Source organism: Rhamphochromis sp. 'chilingali', assembly GCF_963969265.1.
Source record: "Rhamphochromis sp. 'chilingali' genome assembly, chromosome: 19".
NCBI lineage: Eukaryota > Metazoa > Chordata > Actinopteri > Cichliformes > Cichlidae > Rhamphochromis > Rhamphochromis sp. 'chilingali'.
Genome location: NC_137946.1, coordinates 28,351,590 through 28,372,028, shown reverse-complemented (window position 1 = coordinate 28,372,028; position 20,439 = coordinate 28,351,590). Strand labels below are relative to the sequence as shown.

Genomic DNA, 20,439 nt, shown 5'->3' with positions numbered 1-20,439 from the left:
AATTTTCTCTAGCTTTTCTTAGACAGTGGCGTCTGCTTTGTGTGATATTTTTTTTTTTTTTTTTTTTTTTTTGTGCTCTCAGGAGACAATAAACACCTACAAACAACCGAGCGTGGTTTGACAGTGGATTGTGTGCGCACGCTTTCAGTTTGCACATCAAACACTGTCAGCTGCACAGCCGAATGAGCTCAACAACTTGAAAGGAGGAAGTGTCAATTTTAGCAAAGATTTGAGTCAGTTAATTCTGTGTGTGTGTGGGTGTGTGGAAACCAAACGGGAGTAACTCCAGGCTTGCAAAGAAAGTGGGTAAGCTTGCTTTTAATCGTTAAGTTTTAAACTTAATTTGGTGAACTCTAAAGAAGCTACGTAAGTATTGTGGAATAAATCTGAGTTTTGGTTTCCGGTATGTGTAAAAAAACCCAAAAAAACCCAAAACCTGACTGTGATTAATTCAGTGATTACTCCATAAATAAAACTTCTATTGTCAGTGCTCGGTTCAGCCAGACGATGCTTGTATGGTGCTGAGAACACACACACAGTCTTTGAAGCTTTGCCAGAAGTAATAGTTGTAGGACATGTGTAGTAGTATTAAATTTAGTTGCAGTGAAATATTGTGTCGGACAAAGTTCACCGGTAAACATCCCTGATCAGATTGAGCTTGTTTGAACGAGTCCCGCTCTGCTTAGTGTGACGTCCTGTCTGCTAATGCCGCTTTATTTGTCTACCCTGCTTCACAGGAGCTCCTGGAGAAGTTCATGGGGGGAAACGTAAGCCTGGACGAGTTCTTGGACTCCTTTCAAAGCTCCAGGAAGACGTATCACATCCGCAGGGCTCAGGCAGAGAAGATGCAAGAGCTCGCTCAGGCCAGGAAGCAGCAGGGGAAAACCAAGAGAGCGGAGGAGTGCAAAGCCCCGGAGGTAAAGGACTCGGAAAAGCTGCAGGAGCCTCAGCGGCCGAACGGCTTTTTAGCGCAGGGACCTCTTAGAGTGTTCCAAGTGCGCTATGGCCTCACGCCTGCCATTCTACTCCCTCATTACCCTGTTTCCCCGCCCGCCTCGGCGCCATGCCTTCAAAGTAGCGCCCCCACCACTGAGCCCCAGCTGGGACAGACCCACATCCTCAGCCCCAGCGCCCCACTTCCAGGACACGGCCACGCGGTGGGCCTCAGGGTTATCGGACAGCTATCGGGAGGCTGGCCGGCTAACGGGCGGCCCGTGCGAGTGCAGCAGCTTTACAGGCCGAACCCTCAACAGCCCGAACCGCCGTACCGATAAGCCGGAGGAGGAGGAGCAAGGGGAGGATGAAAAGCCGAGAGGTCTTCCGAGACGTTGGAAGCAAACGGTGGCTGTCACAATCATGTAAGCAAAGACTGATCGAGAGACGGGCAGCGCTGCAGACGTCCGTTTCTGTTCTCCATCCATGACACTCAAACGTAACACATCGAGGGAAGGCGAGCAGAGGGAGCGAGGCAGGGGGGGGCTAGGGATGGGCTGTGATAGCTGGTAAACAAATCTCTCATTAAGCCTTTTTTTATTAAAGAACAACAAAAGCAGAAAGAGGAGCCGGCTGCAGATTCAGCTGGAGGAAAACTTGATTTGATGGGGGCTGAAATGAAAACTTCGGCGTTTGTTCAAAGTTTTAGCTTCACACTCAAACATTTTCAGGTTCTTATCCAAAACTTCTCGTACTTTGATTTTTTTGTGCCAAACTTTCTAACCCTGTGAGACATAAGTAGCCTAACTCTGTTTTAAAGAAAAAACTAACAATAATTTGTTTTCTGGGTTTTTTTTAAGCGTGTTAGGTGGTATATTTGTTTTTCTCCTACCTGCTGGGATAACAATTTTCACAGGCCTTGACGACTTGGAGATCTACCCAAGTCACTTGAGCAACTGCAAAAGTTTGCAAGAAATTGCTAGATTGAAATCGGCGAGCCTAAAACAATTATAAAAATTAATACTGTGCCATCAACAAGCTGTGTTGAAAGGTGGATGATAGGTGCTTCTCCCCTTCACAGCCGTAGCAACGAGTCTTAAACCTGGAAATGACTTTGCACTTCCGGTTCTTTGTAGCTCAAATTAAGGCGCGTGTTTTACGTGAGCTTTACACTTTCTCCTCGTTTTGTTCCACAACATAAAAGATGCCAGTGAATAGTCCACTCGTGGATTCTGTGGAAGGGCACCAAACACCCAGCGAGCTTTAGCGGTGATAGCGTGGTGTTAAATCTTTTATAGCCTAAGATTATGTTGCTCAATAAAACATGAGCTTTTCTCTGTTACAAATCTTATTTTTCTGGCGTTTTTGGTTGTTGAGGCACATACGGCGACATGAACTTCCTGCTTGGCCTGCAAATTATGTCGTCTTTTCAACTTTCTGTAAAAGAAATGTCTGAAAAATAGAGCCAGCAGCAGAGCAGAGGGCGATCGTGGATAGAGACCTGCAGGAAGAACACGGGCACCAGTTAAAGTGTGATATTCGATATTTTAAACTCTGATTCGGGCTGAAGCTTGCAAACAACACCAGTAAAACTACACAGGCATACAGTCCAGTACAGTTTCATGAAAGCTGTGTTAGCATCATGTTGTTATAGTCTCGTATTTACCTGCCGGACTTGTTCAAGTTCAGCTCAGATGAGTGTTTTTATCCCCAGTGATCCGGGCCACTCGTGAATTTCGCTTATAAACAAACATATTTATACGACAGGCCGTTCTCTCACCTCTGCAACGCTCCAGCGTGGAGTCGGTGCTGTTTTTTGCCTCGTTAAATCACCCCGAGCGTTTTAGAGTCGCTGGTGAAGTACAGTAGCCTGCAGCTTTTAATTAAATGTGTCACATACATTTAATTAATATTTCATACTTTATGCTGCTCGGCTCATGTTTATTTAATCAAGCTGCCACTAAAAACAGCAGCTTTTCGTTACTGGAGATCTGACACTTGAAATGCTATCCAACCCCGTCCCTAGTGAGAGTTTTAACTGTTATTTTAATATATTTCAAAGAGATCGAGGTGAAGCACAGAGTTGCGAAGCACATCTACAAGCCGGGCGAGACGGACGAGTATGTCGTCGTTAATTTGTACAGCCGAGGACAGACAGAGACGCTCCGTCACCGACGTGAACGATGACATCAATAAAATGGCGTTTAATATAAACTCTCGTCATCCGTCGCCTCATCGAATAAAGCGACTTTCATTCTTCGCGACCGCCGAGCAAAGTTTGAACAAAGGCGCAGCGCAGACCGGAGCAGGTGGTATTTATTAATAATTCCCAGACTTGAACCTCGCAGTGTTATTTGCAGTGTCATGTGTGTTAGAATCACAGACGATTACCCAAAGCCTTCTGCCTCACATCAGTGAGCGATTTATTTATTCATGTAAATCCTATTTTAAATGGCTGACTTCAAAGCTTCTTGTTTACCGTGCTAAATGAGGAGCTGCTTCTCCTTTTCAAAGCAGCCCGCTGTTTTCATTTTTGTTGTTGTTGTTGTTTTGGTTTTTTTTTCCTCTCTCTCCGTCAAACTGAGCTGCAGAGTGAGGCAGACTTGATCTCTATGAGAATGCGAGCCCTCAGTAAAATGAGAGGAAGTTTCCTTCTTCATTCTCTCATCACGCCATTTTGCATCATTTTTAAAGGAGGGAAAAGCTTTGCATTGTAGTTGTAATGACTCTGCTCTTCAACATACATTTCGCTGATGAATAACTCATAAGTACGTGCTTACTAAAGCCTGACGAAGTACATGAAAATGCCTTTTTACAGCCCGGCGCCCAGTTACATGCAGCGTGTCACAGTATGGGAAGAGTCGTTATATACACTTTGCACTAGAAGTGTGAATGGATTCCAAGGCTCTGAGTTCTTTAACCTTCAAGTGACCGAGTGCTGTGTATTTATACATGTGTGGGAAAACAAGTTCGTCCATCTACTTCTGCAACTTTTCATTGTTCTTTATTGGAACTGGTGCTGCAAAGATGATGTAGAGTTCTGTTTTGCAATGTTATTTGTTAGAATTTTTCACTTTTAATCTCCACATTTTTTTTTCTTCCTCTCTTTTTGTTGTGGCTACTACTAGTGACTTGCATTTTTGTAAGTGGATAAAAGTGATTTAAAACCATAATTATTATTAATTATTAGAAAATTTCATCACAGGTCAAGAAAACCCCACAAACTTGGACAGAGCCGTACAAAATGTGTTCCCATGTAGTTAAGAGCTTGGTTGCTTGAGGGTTAAAGGTTGTGTGTTTTGTTTTTGTTTTTTACATCTTTTACATTATTTTTTGTTTTTTTGCACATCATTTCTGTCCGCTAGCATTCAGTTCAAAAAAGTCGACTCCTAAGATCTGAAAACGGTTTTATCTCACTACAGAGAAGCAGGAATGTTGTGGTGTGTTTGGGGTAAACGCAAAGCAAAGTTTGCACCCTGTAGCGCTCAAAGAGGCGAAAATACGTTCTTGTATGTTTGTAACGGGCATGCTAGCGATTAATCAACTAGATGTGTAAGCGTCGCCACCCTTGCTGTACAACAGGATTTGCCCGCTGGTTCTCGAGGGGCGTCCACCCAGGAAGCGACTAGCAGCAACGTCACTGCGACCAGAAATCATAAAAAGCCACTTAAACTTAGAGATACCAGATCAAAGCTTTTCTAGGCTTTGCAGTCAAGGCAAATTGAAGCAAGTACTAATAAGAGTAAAGGATACTGTTGGTTGACATGAGGAGGTGGTACATGCAACCGGAGCCTGGACCGCACCCTTGCAAGCAGCCCTTCCTGTTTGAAGGCCCCTTAAAACTTAGCAGATCTTTATGATGGCGAAAGTGTAAACAAGTGAGCCAGCGTCAGTTCTGCGGTACTTTAACCCTCAAAGATGAGGACTGTAATCTTAAACACTGTCCATTAAAGCAAATTTTAACCCTATTTGTTCGACCCCTCCCATGTGCTCTCCTGATGCCACAAGTGATCAGAAAAGGAGGAAAATCTAATCATTTGTGAGCATCTGGAGATTCTCTTTTATATATACAGAAAAAAGGGAGGGATCTGTATCTGCTGCAGTCTGGATAAAAGTAGTTGTCTTGCTTGCTGCTAGTGGCCACATTGTCCACATAAAAAAAATAATAAAAAGTGCTAAAGTGACTTCATTCATGAGGCAAAACCTCGCTTTGCACTTACTCTGAACACACCATTAGACTCAAAATGTCTGGGTAAAAAATACCAGTCATTGATTTAAGAGTGCAAACACCTTTTGTATCCTGAGATCTTAGTATTTTTTTTTTTTAATGGTTTAAAAGGTTTGCTTTTGTATTCCTGCTATTAAAAGGCAACTTGCAGATGGCGCATTACATCTGATCTAAATGAACCTGCCTTTTCATTTTAATGTTTGCCTTTTATGAACTAATGTGTGTCTGTTTGTTGTTTCCATGTGTCTGTGTTTCTGTTTGTTTTTTATGCTGTTTGTGTTTTTATTTATTGTTGGGAAAACAATAAAGTAAATACAACAGACGAGAAGTCGGAGAAAAACACGAGCAGTCACTCTGTTTTAACCTCACGTGTTCACGGGTCTTATGTTGTTGTTGTTGTTGTTGTTGTTGTTGAAAGATAAAAATCGTGGGAATAACTCAGATTTTTATTTTAAAGTCTGTGTTCAGGTGTTCAAACATCCAGAACGATCTGAAAACAGAAAAACATAAATATTTAAAAGATGGACCCACCTAAAACCAGGATTCTGTTTTGATTGTTGATTGGATGAATCGCACCTCGTCTTTCCATTACTTCTTTTTTATTTTTTTTTCCACATGTGACTTCATGCCTTGGGCCACACCAACTTAAATGACAAAGTATCCTGTTAATGTGCACAAATAAAAATAATAAATCACAAATTCCTTAATAATTAGAAACTTTTTTTAATTACTTTTTAATATGCTGATATGCTTTCGTTTCAAGTTGAGATATTAATCAAATGTCTCTATGATCAGTGTAAAGGAGATGGTTTAATCCCTCTCTGCGGTTTCTCCTGCAGAACTAAGAATATGGAAAAAGCCTGAATTGTTGAAACCTTCCTTTAGCTGCAACATTTACAGAAAATTAACATCTGAAAAACATCTGAGCATAAACTGCTGATGTAACTGGGCGCTGGCTTCAACAAACATGCAGTTGTGTGTCCACTCAGGGTCTTTTTTGGGGGGCGGGGCAAAGTGGTGCTGCTTGTTGAGCTTTAGCACAGATGGACCCAAGGGTCCCTTTCTACGGCAGTGGTTCTCAAGCTGTGGGGCGTGGATGTCCAGAGGGGACGTATGGAATGAAACTAAATCAGGATGATTTTTGTAGAGAAAATAGAAGTATAGTAGTATAGAGTTTATTCTGATATTCAGATTTCTACTTGAGTTTCTGGACACACATAATTTTGGTTTGGGGGGCGTTTCTTATTTTTATGTTTCTAATTGCAGGTTTTCATGTTTTCTGTTGTTTCAGAATACAAACTTTCACATTTTTTGTTTTGTTTTTTGTTTTTTTACATTTCTGTAGACTTTCACCTTTAATTTTTTTTCCCCCAGTGTGATTCTACCGACAAATTACATAATACAAAACACCAACAATTAATATTTTTCACTTTTAAAGGGTGAAAAACTCAACATTTGAAGTTGTCCGCTGTAGCTTGTGACATGGGGCCGTGGGCATTTTTAAGATGGGCATGCCATAAAAAGTTTGAGAACCACTGCTTTACCAGATCCCTCCCCCCATCCATAACCAGAGCAACGATACCAAATCACCTCCAAGCACATCCCATAGTTGCAGTAAGATTCTGGGGCTTCAGAGGCTTAGAGCCCCCCCCCCCCCCCCCCCCCCCCCTTTTTTTTTCTTTTTTTTCCCCTCTCTGTCTGAATCCCCTCAACCCTCCAAATTCACTGGGATTTTATTCATGCTGATGATTTGTGTAAGACTGGCTGCTTAATGTGTTTGGAGAATCCTCAAAAACGATGTAAAGTGCTTGTTTTGTTGTTTCTGAGCCCGTCCTTTTTGTTTGTTTGGTTATTGTGTGTCTCTTTTCTAACTCGGACTCATCCCAGCAGCCTTTCCCAAAAAAAACAACAAAAAAAGAGAGTAATAAAACAGATAAATGAATGTCTCTTTATAATTTAAATTATGAGCCAAACGGCCTCAAAACATTTCAGATGATTTGCATCGCAGCATCCGCGGTGGAGGAGCTGTGGCTGCAGGCGCTTGCACCAGATGATTATGAGTGACGTCAAAGCTGATCAGCGCCACAGTGAGTGAAGATGAGCTAATAATATCCAAGTTGAGTCATTTACATGCCTGCATCAGCTTATGGTACAGTACAGTATGTGTGACTGGATCCACGTGGCTGTCAGAAGCACTCAAAGAGCTGAAAGCTGTGAATGTCACCTTACTGAGGAGAAACAATAAGAGTGTGCTTTAAAAATAACTTCATCCTTTGAGTGATTTCTGAGGGTCTTTTACTTTTCAAAATAAAATGACAGCAGAAGCCTCATATTTAAACTGTGGGAATACACAACAAAGCATGTCAACTCCCACAGCAGGGAAACAGATGATGATTCAGATACTGAATCATTATATTCATGGTAAAGGGCAACATGCCATTAAAAGTCCCGAGTCTGGGAGAAAAGCTGTGCCATTTCTGTAAATACGTTTTGTCATTTGAGTCCGAGCTTGCTTCGTAAAATCTCCAGAGCAGGTTTTGTGGAGCACACCACATGGCTTTAATTTGCTGTGACAGCTACTTTCCAACCCAAAATAATTGAGCCGAACGATCTAAAGACACAATTTTATATTTTCCAGCCTCTCTGGAAGCTTTCAAGTCGCAGCAGCTTGTCAAAGATGGAAACGTTTCAGTCCCCTGCGTGATGGATGGAGCTGTGACGTTTCAACGTTATGTTAAACAGAAATTTCTTGCATGGATTTGGAAACTTGAAATCCAGACTCTTTCTTACAGTTGGAAGTGAGTACTTACTTTGAGTTGTTCACAGAAAGTTAAGTAGGTTACAAGCACACATGAGAAATCAAGTATACCTCAGAGCTGCACAGAGGAAACGGGAAAAACATTCAAAAAATGACTAAAAATAAACGAAACAAAAACCCAACTGGGAAGTAGTAGAGTGACAGTGGTTCCCAACATGTAGGTCAGAACCCCACACGTGGCCACAGTTGAAGGGTCCTGAGGTAATAAAAGCCAAACTGTTTTTAAGTGAAAAGAACAATTCTCCCGCTAAACAGTTAGTTTGAAATGCCATATAAACATCAGGTTTCACTTTCTCTCTCTTAAGGGTTTGGTACCAAAACATCCTGTTTTAGAACAGTACAAGGTAATAGTTCAGGTTAAAAAGCACCTGGTTTGTAAGATACCAGGATAGTGGATTCCACACGTGTTCATCTTAGATGTATGTATTGACATAGCCACTTAACATCACCATAATGAACAGTATAAAAAAATGAACATAGCTATGGTGGTATTACCCATCGGTTAATCCAAGCAATTTTGCTGTCGCCATATTGGAGTTTTCAAACCAAGGCATGTCTGAAATTTTATAAAATGTGCTTAATGTTTTAATTATTTTGACCTAAAATGAGCGAGATTAGAGCTGAGGGCTGTTTTCCCAAAAGATATATACAGGACCAGTCTTTGTGCAACCAGAGGAGTCCCCCCTTTGTGGCCATTAAAAAGAAGGCAGATTTGAGGCACCCACTTTGGTTGATGATAATACATCTACACCTTAACTTGTAGTACAATGGAGGAGGATGGTCTCAGAAGAAATGCTTGTATCCTGGGATTAAACTAGGCTCAGAGCTGATCCTGCTAACCAAAGCTGCGGTGTTGGTCACACAGCAGAATAACTATTAATACCTGTGCGACTCATTAAAATATATTTTTCTAAACAACAGGTTTCATAACCCAGAAAACTTTTCAAAGTCTGATCTTTCCATCAGTTGCAGCGACCTCCCACTCGGTGCTTTTTCGACACCAGGTTACAAAAATTTGCAAGGTCTGCAAAAACATTCAAACTGCCCGTAAAGTTTAAAGTTCCACCAAATGCACCACACCATGTTTCAGAAGCAGCTGTACCTTCAGCCCTCGTTTTAGCGACTCAGTCTGTTGTTTTTTTACGGAAATAACGTCATACTGAGCAGAGCAGCTGAGGCGGGAAGGAAGTTGGATGCAAAAACAACATACAGGGACCTGTTAGACTAAACATTTTGCTTTAGAAACGGTTCCAGTGTGATAAGCCAAAACCACATATGAACCCATTGTGTTCCTGGGTGAAGTCCTCCAGAGGGAGCACATGGATGTATTATAGGACCTGGATAATTGACTCAGAAAAGCTTTAACCGTCTGCATTTGCAGAAGCTGTTGTTAAGTGTCTCCAAATCAAACAGCTACTAAATTTTTAAGTTTTATTTTAAAACTAAATTCACCTCACTGAGCAGTTTCAATCTCGCCCTGATGACCATGAAGATCTAAGCGTAATTCCTTTGCAGGGAAGGCAATCTATAAAATGAGAGACTCTGCTCCCCATTAGTTCAAAAGAATAAAGGCACCTATCTTAGTGCCAGCAGGTGTGTGACTGAAAGGTCACTGGTTTATATCACTGGTCCACCTGGGAGAGGAAATACGGGCATTCATAAATCTTTCTGTTAACTGCCGGGCAAAAAAACGAATAAACTAATGCCTCAAACCAAACAATGATGCATTATAGTTCGCTTTTAAATCAGTCTTTATGGCAAAGCTGAGGAAAGTCATAAATTATTTACATCAAATACATTAGGCCATACACAGCCTCTCTGTTCAGTTGAGGAGCTGCTGAAACATGTATGTGATGAATATTTTTGCTGGCAGTACAGCTGGTCGACTGAGAGAGGCTGTCTGCACATCTGATTTGCTGAAACACAGTGAGCAACATCCCTGTTGAATTTGTTTGGTGAAGGCATAATTTTAGGAATGATAGCATAAAAGCTCTGTGCATCATTTTCCTCCACCTGACACTGAGATATCACAATCTCTTCACTGCAGTTGTGACATCTGGATTTAGCACACCAGCCCTCGAGGACAGCTTCTAAAGCAGAAGCAGCTGCTCCACTCATGACTCCTGCATCTTTTTTTGGAGAGAGTGTCACTTAGGTCATATTTAAACTTTGTTTAATCAGTATTTTTAGCACATTAGCCACTCTCACTCTGGGGATCGGTATGTTTGCTGGCTGATCCAGCATTTTTGGTCCAGACTGAAATAATTAGGTTGATGACTTGCAGGGGGGGCGCTAATAGTTATACATAAATTCAAGTCCCCTGAAGTGAAATCCTGAATTTTAGCGGTCCCTGACTGCTTCACGAGGTTCACTATGAAGTTTTCTCCTGGTTTAGAGATTCAATTCCCCTTTTGATCTCCTAACTTTCATGTAGCACCACCATCAAGTTTAAATGCAGACAAAAAGTGGATGTTTCCCATGGCTTTAGCTTTGTGTTTGCATACTGAAACAGTGGAATAACATGGTGAGCATGGTAACCATGGTTACCTTGGAAAGTGTCTGCCTTTTAGCAGTGTTATGATGAACAAGTAATTGATAAATGTAGATAACCTACGCTGCCATTCATTCCAGCAGTGTGCCAACCACGGGCTCAAAAATGAATCCACCGCAAAGTATTAAACACTGCAGTTCCTTTTATGGCCACTTGAGGCTGCGTCCAAATAAAGAATTTGCAGAATAAAAGGTTTTGGTCTATATGCACACAAAACACACACACACTCCATCCCCACTGTCTGGGCTTCCAGGGACAATAGCTACAAGATGACAGTAATACAAACGACAATGCAAATAGCAGCTTTATGGAAGGGCAAGCAGGGCCTGTTTTGCTTGCCCTGATGAAATGCCACTGCCTTTGATTGGCAAGATTGTGAAAAAACCTGATGTGGGGTTTAGATAACAGGTTGAGTAGGTAAAGACTGTTTGTCTGTGATGTGTTACTAAAGCTGCTGGGGTCCCCTTTTGCAGCTGCTTTTATTTGTTTTAAAAGAGATTAAAGGTGCTGTAAGCCATGCTGACAATGACAATAATCCAGATGTCACAAGGATGTCCAATTTGTCCGTCCTTGTGGCATATTTCAGTACCAATCCAAATTTATTGTATAGTAATTTCTAAAAAAAAAAAAAAAAAGCTTCCCAGGAAATTGATTAATTTCATAGTATATTCTTTTATTTTACAAACAAAAGGGCTTGTGTGGAGGATTAGGCGTGACTCTCCTGGCCCTCCATAGTCATAGGTGATGAAATGAAAACTTCACTGACAATGTTTTTCAGGAGAGCCAACAGATAGTTTCAAATTATGAACATGTAGCTCTGCTCTCAGTTTTGTTGGAAACTGAAGGTGGCGAAATTAAATCACAGCTGTAATTAAAACGCAGAAATAGGTCCTAAATGAAAGGCAGCTCCATCAGCTTCACTAATTAATTAGTTCTTATATAGTTAATTAAAAGGAAGCACACTTGCTCAGTGGTTGGCACTGATCACATAGCGAGTAGACTGACTAAGGTGTCGGAGTGCAAGTTGCTCATTCTGTTTCCTCCCACAGTTCAAAAGCATCAGATGATGGGGCTTCCTGGTCTCTTTACTGTTTATGAGCTGTATTTACTGACCATATGAGAGTCTCTCAATCGGTGGAAATACATCTATGTCTACAACAGAAATTAATACAGAAGTCAACTCTTTCATTAATTCTTTTTTTAAAAAGCTTACAAACATGGTTGGAAATCAGATTTCTGAGTTTAACAAGAATACTGAGCCTTTTTATCAAATCAGTATCGTGACTGTCCAAATGTGGGTCATCTTGACTTAAACAGTTTAATTATGAGGCTTCTGTTGATTTAAACATAATTAAATAACTAAATGTTCTTTAGTAAAGGCTCAACCATCCATATTTTTTCTCCGACCCAGTTTTTTTCATTTCATCCAGTGAAATAAAGGCTGCTGGGAAAGTTCTTGTGCATGCTGAGCTTTACATAAGAAATCTACTAATACGATCGTGCTGACATACTATTGAAGAATTTCAGTGGGATGACATCTCTTGTTGCTACAGTGTGTTTCCTGCCAACACTCCAACATCCAAGTGACCTTAAACAACATGTTTACATGTGAAATGAATTCCATTTGCTTCCCACATGAATCCAGAGGAGTTGACAATAAAATACATTTAACATTCGGAGTGAATCTGTCCTTCACTTTATTACTGTTTAATTACAGTTTCTTGAATTTCTTTTGTTGTGCTTCATTGACTACAGTCAGAACATTGAATTCTTTTGTGCTAACAGAATCCAGATTGATGGTGGAATATTGGATCTATTGTTTTGCATCACAGCAAATTATAGCATAATTAGAAAAAAAATGCAAATTTTAAAAGAAATAAATCAGGACAAAAGATGAATAAAGCGAGCATTACTTATGGTTGTAGAAAAATGGGTCACATCTGCACATTGTAGCCAGTCTTGAATGTAAATTTGTGATAATTCATATAAATAACATCACTACCGTACTCTCAAAATATTAGGTGCATGTGTTAACTACTAAAATAACGACCCACACACTAAATAAAACCATAATTTATCAAATGAATAGAAAAGAAAAAGTTATTTTAAAAGGTTTTGCCATAGATTTCCATAGAGCTCAACATTGACCTCCCACTTTTTCAAAGGCTACATTCTGGTATTAAATTTTCATGTCATTTTCTTGAGAAAATCCCTATATAAAGTTTTTATAACTTCACTGCTTTCTCAATGCATTTTTTTCTTACTAGTCTGATGTCAGTTAAGCCCCGCCTCCTACTGTATAAATATGACCTATCAAAAATAATTAGGCATCAAAGTACTCTTGGGAACAGCTGCATGTTCTTAATTCTTATACATCATTTAAAAAACCAAAGATTAATGAGAAAATATATAATGAAATACTTAACCTCCTAATTACATTTTTAAATCCACCCTCCAACTTGCATAAGAACTCCAGCAACAGTTAGCCAAATGTATGTTAAGCTGATGCTAACAAGCTAACAGCCCATTGATAACATTAGCATTTTGTGTTACATAACTTTGTGATTTTACAGGTTATATTTGAATGTCTTTGCATGACTTCCTAAGCTTGTAGGAACTGAGACTGTTGTGGAGGACGGCGCCAATGAGATGAGACTGGTAAGAATAAATGTTACAATTAGGCAATGATGAAAATGTGAAACAGCTATTGTTAAAAATGCCAAAATTTTATCACTATTTAATCAACAATTGCAAAAAAATTGTCCACGTTTTGCAAATTTTAATAGACTTTTAACTTTATACAAGTGCTGTTACTATTTTGTCTGTAGTTTAATTGCTTCTGCAGGTCTTCACTTCTTTTTTTCTTGTTCGGTTAGAGAAATGTAGCCTATTTGGCCTTGAACAAGTGCATTAAAGTCAGATTCAGTGTCAGGGACAACCAAAGGGCAGGATGTAGCTGTACAATACCCAGGTCTGGTCTTAAAGCCTTATGTAGGTCTCAGAAGTTCTAGAACTTCAAAGTTCTGTGACCAGAACTTTAAAACAACATCCTCTAAATAAAAACTAGACAAACATAGCAACAGTAACCAAGGAAAGCAGTGCTTTTGTGTAATTATTCCATCTCCATGGCACTGGGGGATAAAGTGCGTCGTTATAAACGAATCAGGCCTCTACCAGATTAACAAAAGCTTCTGCACCTTCCACTCAGCTCTCTCATCTCTGTCTACTTAATTTTTTCTATTCAGCTGCTTCAGACTCACTGTGCCGATCTCTTTCAGCAGTTCTGCTCATTGTTATGCAGATGAAGCCCAGTAAACTTGCCTCTGTAAATCCAAATGGGATGAAAGCCATTTCAGAAGTCTGTCACTTCCTCACTGACAAAAATGTCGAATGCCGGTCTTAAATGAACAGCCTGCCTTGCTGTTGGAACACCTGCAGAGACGCGGTGCTGCCATAACAAGGTCCATCAATCCACCCCGAAACGGTGGATGAATGTTATCAGATGTTGTTTTGTCGGTTCTGTCTTCTGCCATCAGTACACTGTGGGGCATTGGGGAAAAGTGTGAACATCAAAAGTTTGTTGTATGAACCTTTTCAAACATCCCTGAGAATATGAGAGACTGCTGGCAGAACTGGGACAGTTGGGAGAGAAAAAAACAACAAAAAACCGTCTTTATTGCTGAATGAATTCTTTGTAATGTAAGATGGCACTGATCCTAGCCGTGGTCTGATCTTCTTTGGTGGTTCGGCCAGCTGTCTCAGCTTTTTTGGCATCTTTATGTATTGTTGAAAACAGACATCAATTTAGGAGAACATGACTATGTGACGAACATCTTATACAGAGTCATCAGGATGAGTCCTCATTGCCTCTTATGTTTTACATTTCATTTATGTTTCATGAAATCTGGGAAATAATCCTTTATACTCAAGCTAATACTATACTAATACTAATACTAATGCAGAATGACTATCAAAAGCTGTTGCAATACAAAAAAGCTTTAATTTTTTGTCAGCAAATGATAGACATCCTATATCCATCCAGTTTCTGGCACTTACATGGGTCTGGGTTGTGAAGGGGGAGGCAGTCGACACTCTTCTCGGGGGACACTGAGGTGTTCCAGAGCCAGCCAAGACCTTTCCAGCATGTCCTGGGTCTGCCCAGCGGGCCTCCTCCTGACTATATGAAAGACCTCACATGGGAGACGCCCCAGTCGGGTACCAGAACTACGTTAGCTTGCTTCTCCTGTGGACCCGTCACTCATAGGAGGGTATAAGGCCTCCTTCAACTGTGGATTGGGGTGGCACTCAGGGGCAAAGGTCCTGGGAGTCCGATCACCAGCTCCCAAACTACTAAGGGTTGTCCTATCTCTGCATGCACAGTACTGCACAATGCATCTACTACATGATACACCCATTTCGCATAAATCAGTCAATTTGAAGTTATATTATCTACATCTTTGTGGTATATTTCAGTTCTGTTTATAGCACACTCTGATGAAATATTCAATGTGTAAAGTACAAATTGTGCAATAAAATCAAATGTAAGTCAGTGAATTGTGAAAAAGCTTTTATTCCAACTAAGGATGTTACTTTCCCTGAGAAGTTAGCGTACAGCGTTACACAGGATGATCTACAAAATGTAGACTGGTCACAGTTAAAATCCCAGTTTCCTAATTATTCAGGCATACAGGATCTGTCAAAATGACAAAAAACACCACAAAGTTAGTGTTGTAATAGAAATAATATGCAAACTCAAAAGGCACTACCTTTTATTTCCTCCTGCAGCCTTTAAGGCACACACTTTTCATTATAACAGGCTCAGGTCCTAATCTTCTCAAGAAGTACCCACTGTGCATCTGCTCTTTTACCCCCTTTCATTTTCTGTGCGTCAGAGCTACAATCCATCTTTCTGACGTTACCTATTCAAAGTCCCAACAGAGGTTTGATTGCAATGAGCAACTCCCACTCTGTCTGATTTTTTTTCAAACAGTTTAACAGCTGTGGATGTTCGTTCTGTTTAAGGAAAAAGAGCTGACAACAATTCAGATGCTGAATGGTTCACCGTGACCAAATATTTATTCGCCGGTGCAGTCTGACTTAGAGTGAAACTGGTTCAAAGGAAGTGATAGGCGCCAGCTTTTACCACTTTACTTCCCACATTCTGATTCACAGTTTCAATGAAAGCGTAGGCTCCTTTTCTACCAGCTCACATTGTAGTGACATCCACAGAGTCATGTATGTCAATCACCTGAAAGCCCGGGTTATCAATCCCCCTCTTTAGCTGGTTATTGTGATTTTCTTGGCTGTGGTTGTTGTGGTTTCTCTGGTCTACGTCGGCCTCAAAGCAGTGGACGCAGTGTGGAGTGGTGACCCGGACGCTCTTGGAAAAGTTAGAAAAATCCACATGGTACTTTCCTGTCTTGGTGCGGGAGATAATCGGCAGAAAGCTGTATCCCCACTGGATCTCCTGTGGGATGTAGGAAGTTCGGACCTGACAGGAGGAGCTGGTGGACTCGGCTGTCCCATCCAAAAAGACCACCAATTCAAAGTCCTGCTGAGGAAGGGTGTCAGCCGACAGATCAAAGAAAGGACTCGATCTGTTAATCACATGGTACAGGGTCAAGGGGCAAACAAAAAACAAGTTATCCTTGCCAGCATCAACCATGAAGTCAATATCCACCTGGTCCAGGATGATGGTCTCGCCATCCGGTGTGGTCGTTGTCCTCAGCAACTTCCCATAGATCTGGCTTCCGATTAGTAAGGTCTTTCGAAGGTTGGCCACTCTGATCAGGAGACACAGACTTCCTTTCTTCAAGCAGATGACAGCTGTGTGGCTGAAGGTCACAGTCTTTGCCCTTTTCTTTGGTAAGGAGATTTTAGCTAGGATGATACCACACATGAAGCAGTTGATAAAAACCCCAACTAGAGACTGGATGACAATTAGAGCCACCGTGCCAGCACAGTGGCCAGTCAGTGCTCTGCCTCCATACCCAATGGTGGTCTGGGTCTCTAACGAGTACAGGAATGCCGTTGTGAGCCCGTTAACGTTGTCTATACACTGGATGTGTCCTTCAGTGCGGTTCTGTCCAGCGAGATCCCCGTTGCTCTTTGCAATCCAGTACCACAACAGGCTGAAAATGAACCAGCTGCCTGTGAACACAGCCACAAACAAAAGGAGAACAAACCGCCAGCGAATCTCCACAAAGGTGGTCCAGAAGTCTACCAGGTACGCAAACTGGTTACTGTACTCGATGTTCCCGAACTCAATGTTGCAGTGCCCGTCTTTGGTGACCAGGCGGGTTCTGTGGTTTCGTTGTCCAGCTGGCTGGTTGTGACCCTGGAGCAGCTGGAACATCCTGGAGCTGGAGGAACAAATACAGTTAAGTATTAGAGAGTACAAACTCTCCTCTAGGGAAGTTAATGCTTGCAAAATCACACATGCAACACCTACACATTCAGAAAAAAACCCCTCTCAGTTTACATATTTCTACCTTTATTATCGCTATGACCTTTAGTACCTTTAGTCTTCTTTCAGATAATTCCACCTTTAGTACCTTTATTCTACTGTTTGATAATTCTACTTTTATTACCTTTGTTTTACGTTTGTCAGGGGTTGTTTTTAGTATTGTCTTTTGTACCTTAAAAGGTCAGACTTGTATTTAAATGAACTAGTTTAAAAATTTGCAAAATCAGGTACATGCTGCCCCTTATTTTATAATATGCTTTTTTTCATCTTACTGATGGCTCAAAGCTCCCACAACTACAAAGCAGATACAGAATGAAACTTGTCAGAGTGTAAAATCTTAAAATCTAAGCATTAAATGTTTTGTATTTGACCAAACAAAGACTCTTTCCTGATATTGCACCTAAAATCTAGAAGAAATTGTACTGTACTAAAAGGTACACACAGTTACTTTAAGGTAAAATAATTAGCCCAAGAGAGTAGATTCAGGTTCACTGTTCCGCTGGGACAGAAACTGAGTGTACTATCGTTTAACGTTATCGTTAGAATGAGGAGAAAGTTAGCTGAGACCTTACACAGATAATATTAAAAAAAACATTTGACAGATTTAATGTCCACATAGACAAACAGGGCAAAAGTCAGTGTGTTACACTAGTGATCTGTGTTTCCATGCATGTCTAACTACCAAGAAAATCTAATTTAAAGACTAAAACAAATAATGATTCGATTTTGATTAACAAGTATTTTCTGCGCTGGCCTGTTGCTCATTCCCGTGTGACACGGAGCTCCATTATCATTATAAATCTATTAGAAACATCAATTAACCACTCAGTTTATTACCACAAACACACACACTACATTTAATTTAGATTTAATCACACATACACATGCCCTGCTGCTGTAAATACTAATTACAGGAATTTGTAACTGAGAATAGTCCCTCCACAAATCCACATTTACACCTTTAACTGTTTAAAAAAACTATGATGCACAGCAAACTACTGAACCTTTTTTTAAATAAAAGTGTAATGCATCTTATGGATTTTAGTTTTGTTTATGAAGATTTACAAATAGAGCAATAAAAAAAAACAGGTTTTGAGCAGAAATATATGAGCAATATGATCATACAGTTTTAGCCAGTTTTGTTAATTAAGGCTTTGTGCTCAAATATGAGATATTATAGTATTTTTTTTTTAAATTGTAAAAAGAAAATGTATAGATTCCTGTCAAGTAAGGTGACCCAGACTCATTTCTTGCACTGTAAATTACATTTTGGCCCCCCAATGTTTTCTTCAGTAGAAAAAAAGACCACTCACAGATGCATTGTTCTGGTCTTCTTATAAAACATGTAAAACCTGCACCAGGCTCGTTCAACCTTGACCATACAGCCTCAACCAGTAAACAAATGTCAGAACAAGACAGAAAAGGGGGACTAAAATTTAGAGATCGAGGGTATAACAGGTAGAGAATTTCCTTTCTTATCATTAGAATAGAAGTATTTCCAAGATAATACATAACCTATGTATGCACAAATACATTGTACTTATTAACTGATCTGAATGGTCGTTAAATAGCAGAGTATGTACCGTGCAGCGTGTACCGCGTGGTCCACTTTGAGTGTTGCATAAGACGTACTGAATAGATTGCAAAAAGGACCCAAAACTTTAAAAGTTACATATTTTTGGACTGAAGTTTACCCCAGATTGAAAATAACCACAGGTTGTATCTTAAGAGCTATTTGTTCAACATTTAACCGTTTTAACAACTGTTTTTTTTTTCAGTCATTCATGGAGGTGAATGACTGAAAACGGAGGTAATTTTCTTCCAAGCAGCTACAGTCGCCCTAAAAACACTATGGATAATATATATATATATATGTGTGTGTAAAATAAGTAAAGCTTTAGATCTTCAGTTTTGTAGAAAAATAGAAAAGTTTTGTTGGGACATACCTGCTCCGTGAGACCATGGGCCCAAAGTGCTCACTGGATCTCTGCAGGACCTTCAGACTCCTTTCTTTCAGCAAGTGGCCATGGAGGCGTTGGAAAGATTTTAATCCACAGTGAAATTTCCTAATCCCAGCCACATGCCACCATGTACACTGGCTCCATACACTCAGAAGAGCCAGCCAGGGAGCTCCCAGTGGCCGTCAGTCCTCTGAGACCGACAGAAGGACTCTCTTCTTCAACCCATCAAAAAAGTTTAATAACACAACCTCGGGCTTCATCGGGAGTGGGCTCGCCTCGGCTGCAGCAGCTTTTGACAGTGTAGATTTGGGGACCAGCACGAGGAGGGGGGAATGTTCGGGAAGTTTGGTGTAAAAGGCCTCGACGCCTTTGTGTGGCTGAAGGTGCGTCTATTGAAGAGGCCTCAGTGACCGGTGCAAGCACTCATGCTGTTTTGTTTTCAGCCCTGAGAACATTTGAGATTTACGTCAGGCCTCACAAAGAATTCCCTCAGTTGCATTTCCCCTGGTTCCCCTCCCCCTCTTTGAACCTGCAAGGCTGCCTCCCATTTACATCAGAATGAAGAGCTGCAGGGCAAGAGTGTCTGCAATATTCTGCTGGCTGCAGGAGGACCATTTTCATATCTGTGGAGCAGATTACCATGATCTGTGATGCTGAATTGATAAGCCCACCCCAACCCCAGCAGTGATGAATATAAATGCCACAGCTGCATGTAAGTAAAGGGAGAAGGAAGTGGATGCAGAGGGTCTGCAATTCAGATAGAATCTTACAGGCTCCTGTGGCAGCCTAATTTAAAGAAAGTCATCTCACACCCAAGTGTGTTTAGCTCCAGGCGCTGTGCATTTCTAAACGTGCTGGCAGAACACATCTGCACATCACACTCTGCAGGTTCATTGAAGGCAAAGTTCAGCATTTGGGGAAATAAGCTCATTAAGTTTCTTGCCAAGAGTTAGAAAAAGCATGTCTGTATGCTCGATATGAGGGAAATACGACCCTCGACTGAGTTAGCTGTGCAAAAAGAATGGAAACGGCAAGAGGAGCACACCCTGGTTTAGTCCTCCACATCTCACTAATGAACGTTGATTCATACAAAAGGAGAACTGTGTGAATGTGAAACACTATGAAGCAAGCTGAGGTTAAAAGGTGATATATAAGTGCAGACCATTAACAATCATCACATTCTCCCAGCAGGACTCCAAGAAACTGCTGTGACCAACAAAGTCAGAGCACGTCAACTACAACTGTTCAGAGAAAATACTTTATTTTTATAGGTTTTATTTTTATTTTTACACCATTTTTCACTCTAAATGTGATACAAAGTGGATCTTTGCGTGAAGAGGGGGGAAGAGGAAGCAGAAAGAGTTCAATCCAAATCGCTTATCCAGGCCGAGGTCAAAGACACAAAAGTTCGTTCCCAGTATGCCCACCTGTGCAAATCAGGTAAATCCAATGATGACGAGTTCAAAGGTAAGGAAGCAGCAA

General features: G+C 40.8%; 2 protein-coding genes across 6 annotated transcripts in view; one reads left to right on the top strand and one right to left on the bottom strand.

Annotated features, from left to right (window-relative positions):
• The window catches only part of vps37d (VPS37D subunit of ESCRT-I), a 49,171-nt gene extending 42,365 nt beyond the window's left edge, over nt 1-6,806 (top strand). For all 5 annotated transcript variants that reach the window (XM_080867525.1, XM_080867528.1, XM_080867526.1 and 2 more), the window contains one exon: nt 738-6,806. In XM_080867525.1, the coding sequence (XP_080723651.1) occupies nt 738-1,274 (537 nt within the window). In that variant the 3' untranslated portion in view covers nt 1,275-6,806. The remainder of the gene's footprint in view (nt 1-737) is intronic.
• An 8,188-nt stretch (nt 6,807-14,994) lies between these two features.
• Nucleotides 14,995-19,409, bottom strand: kcnj1b (potassium inwardly rectifying channel subfamily J member 1b). The gene is made up of 2 exons (XM_080866410.1): nt 18,943-19,409; nt 14,995-16,892 (listed from the first exon to the last, which is right to left on the bottom strand). The coding sequence occupies exons 1-2, from the start codon at nt 18,957-18,959 to the stop codon at nt 15,737-15,739; spliced, it is 1,173 nt and encodes a 390-aa protein (XP_080722536.1). The 5' UTR covers nt 18,960-19,409; the 3' UTR covers nt 14,995-15,736.
• Nucleotides 19,410-20,439: the final 1,030 nt, after the last annotated feature.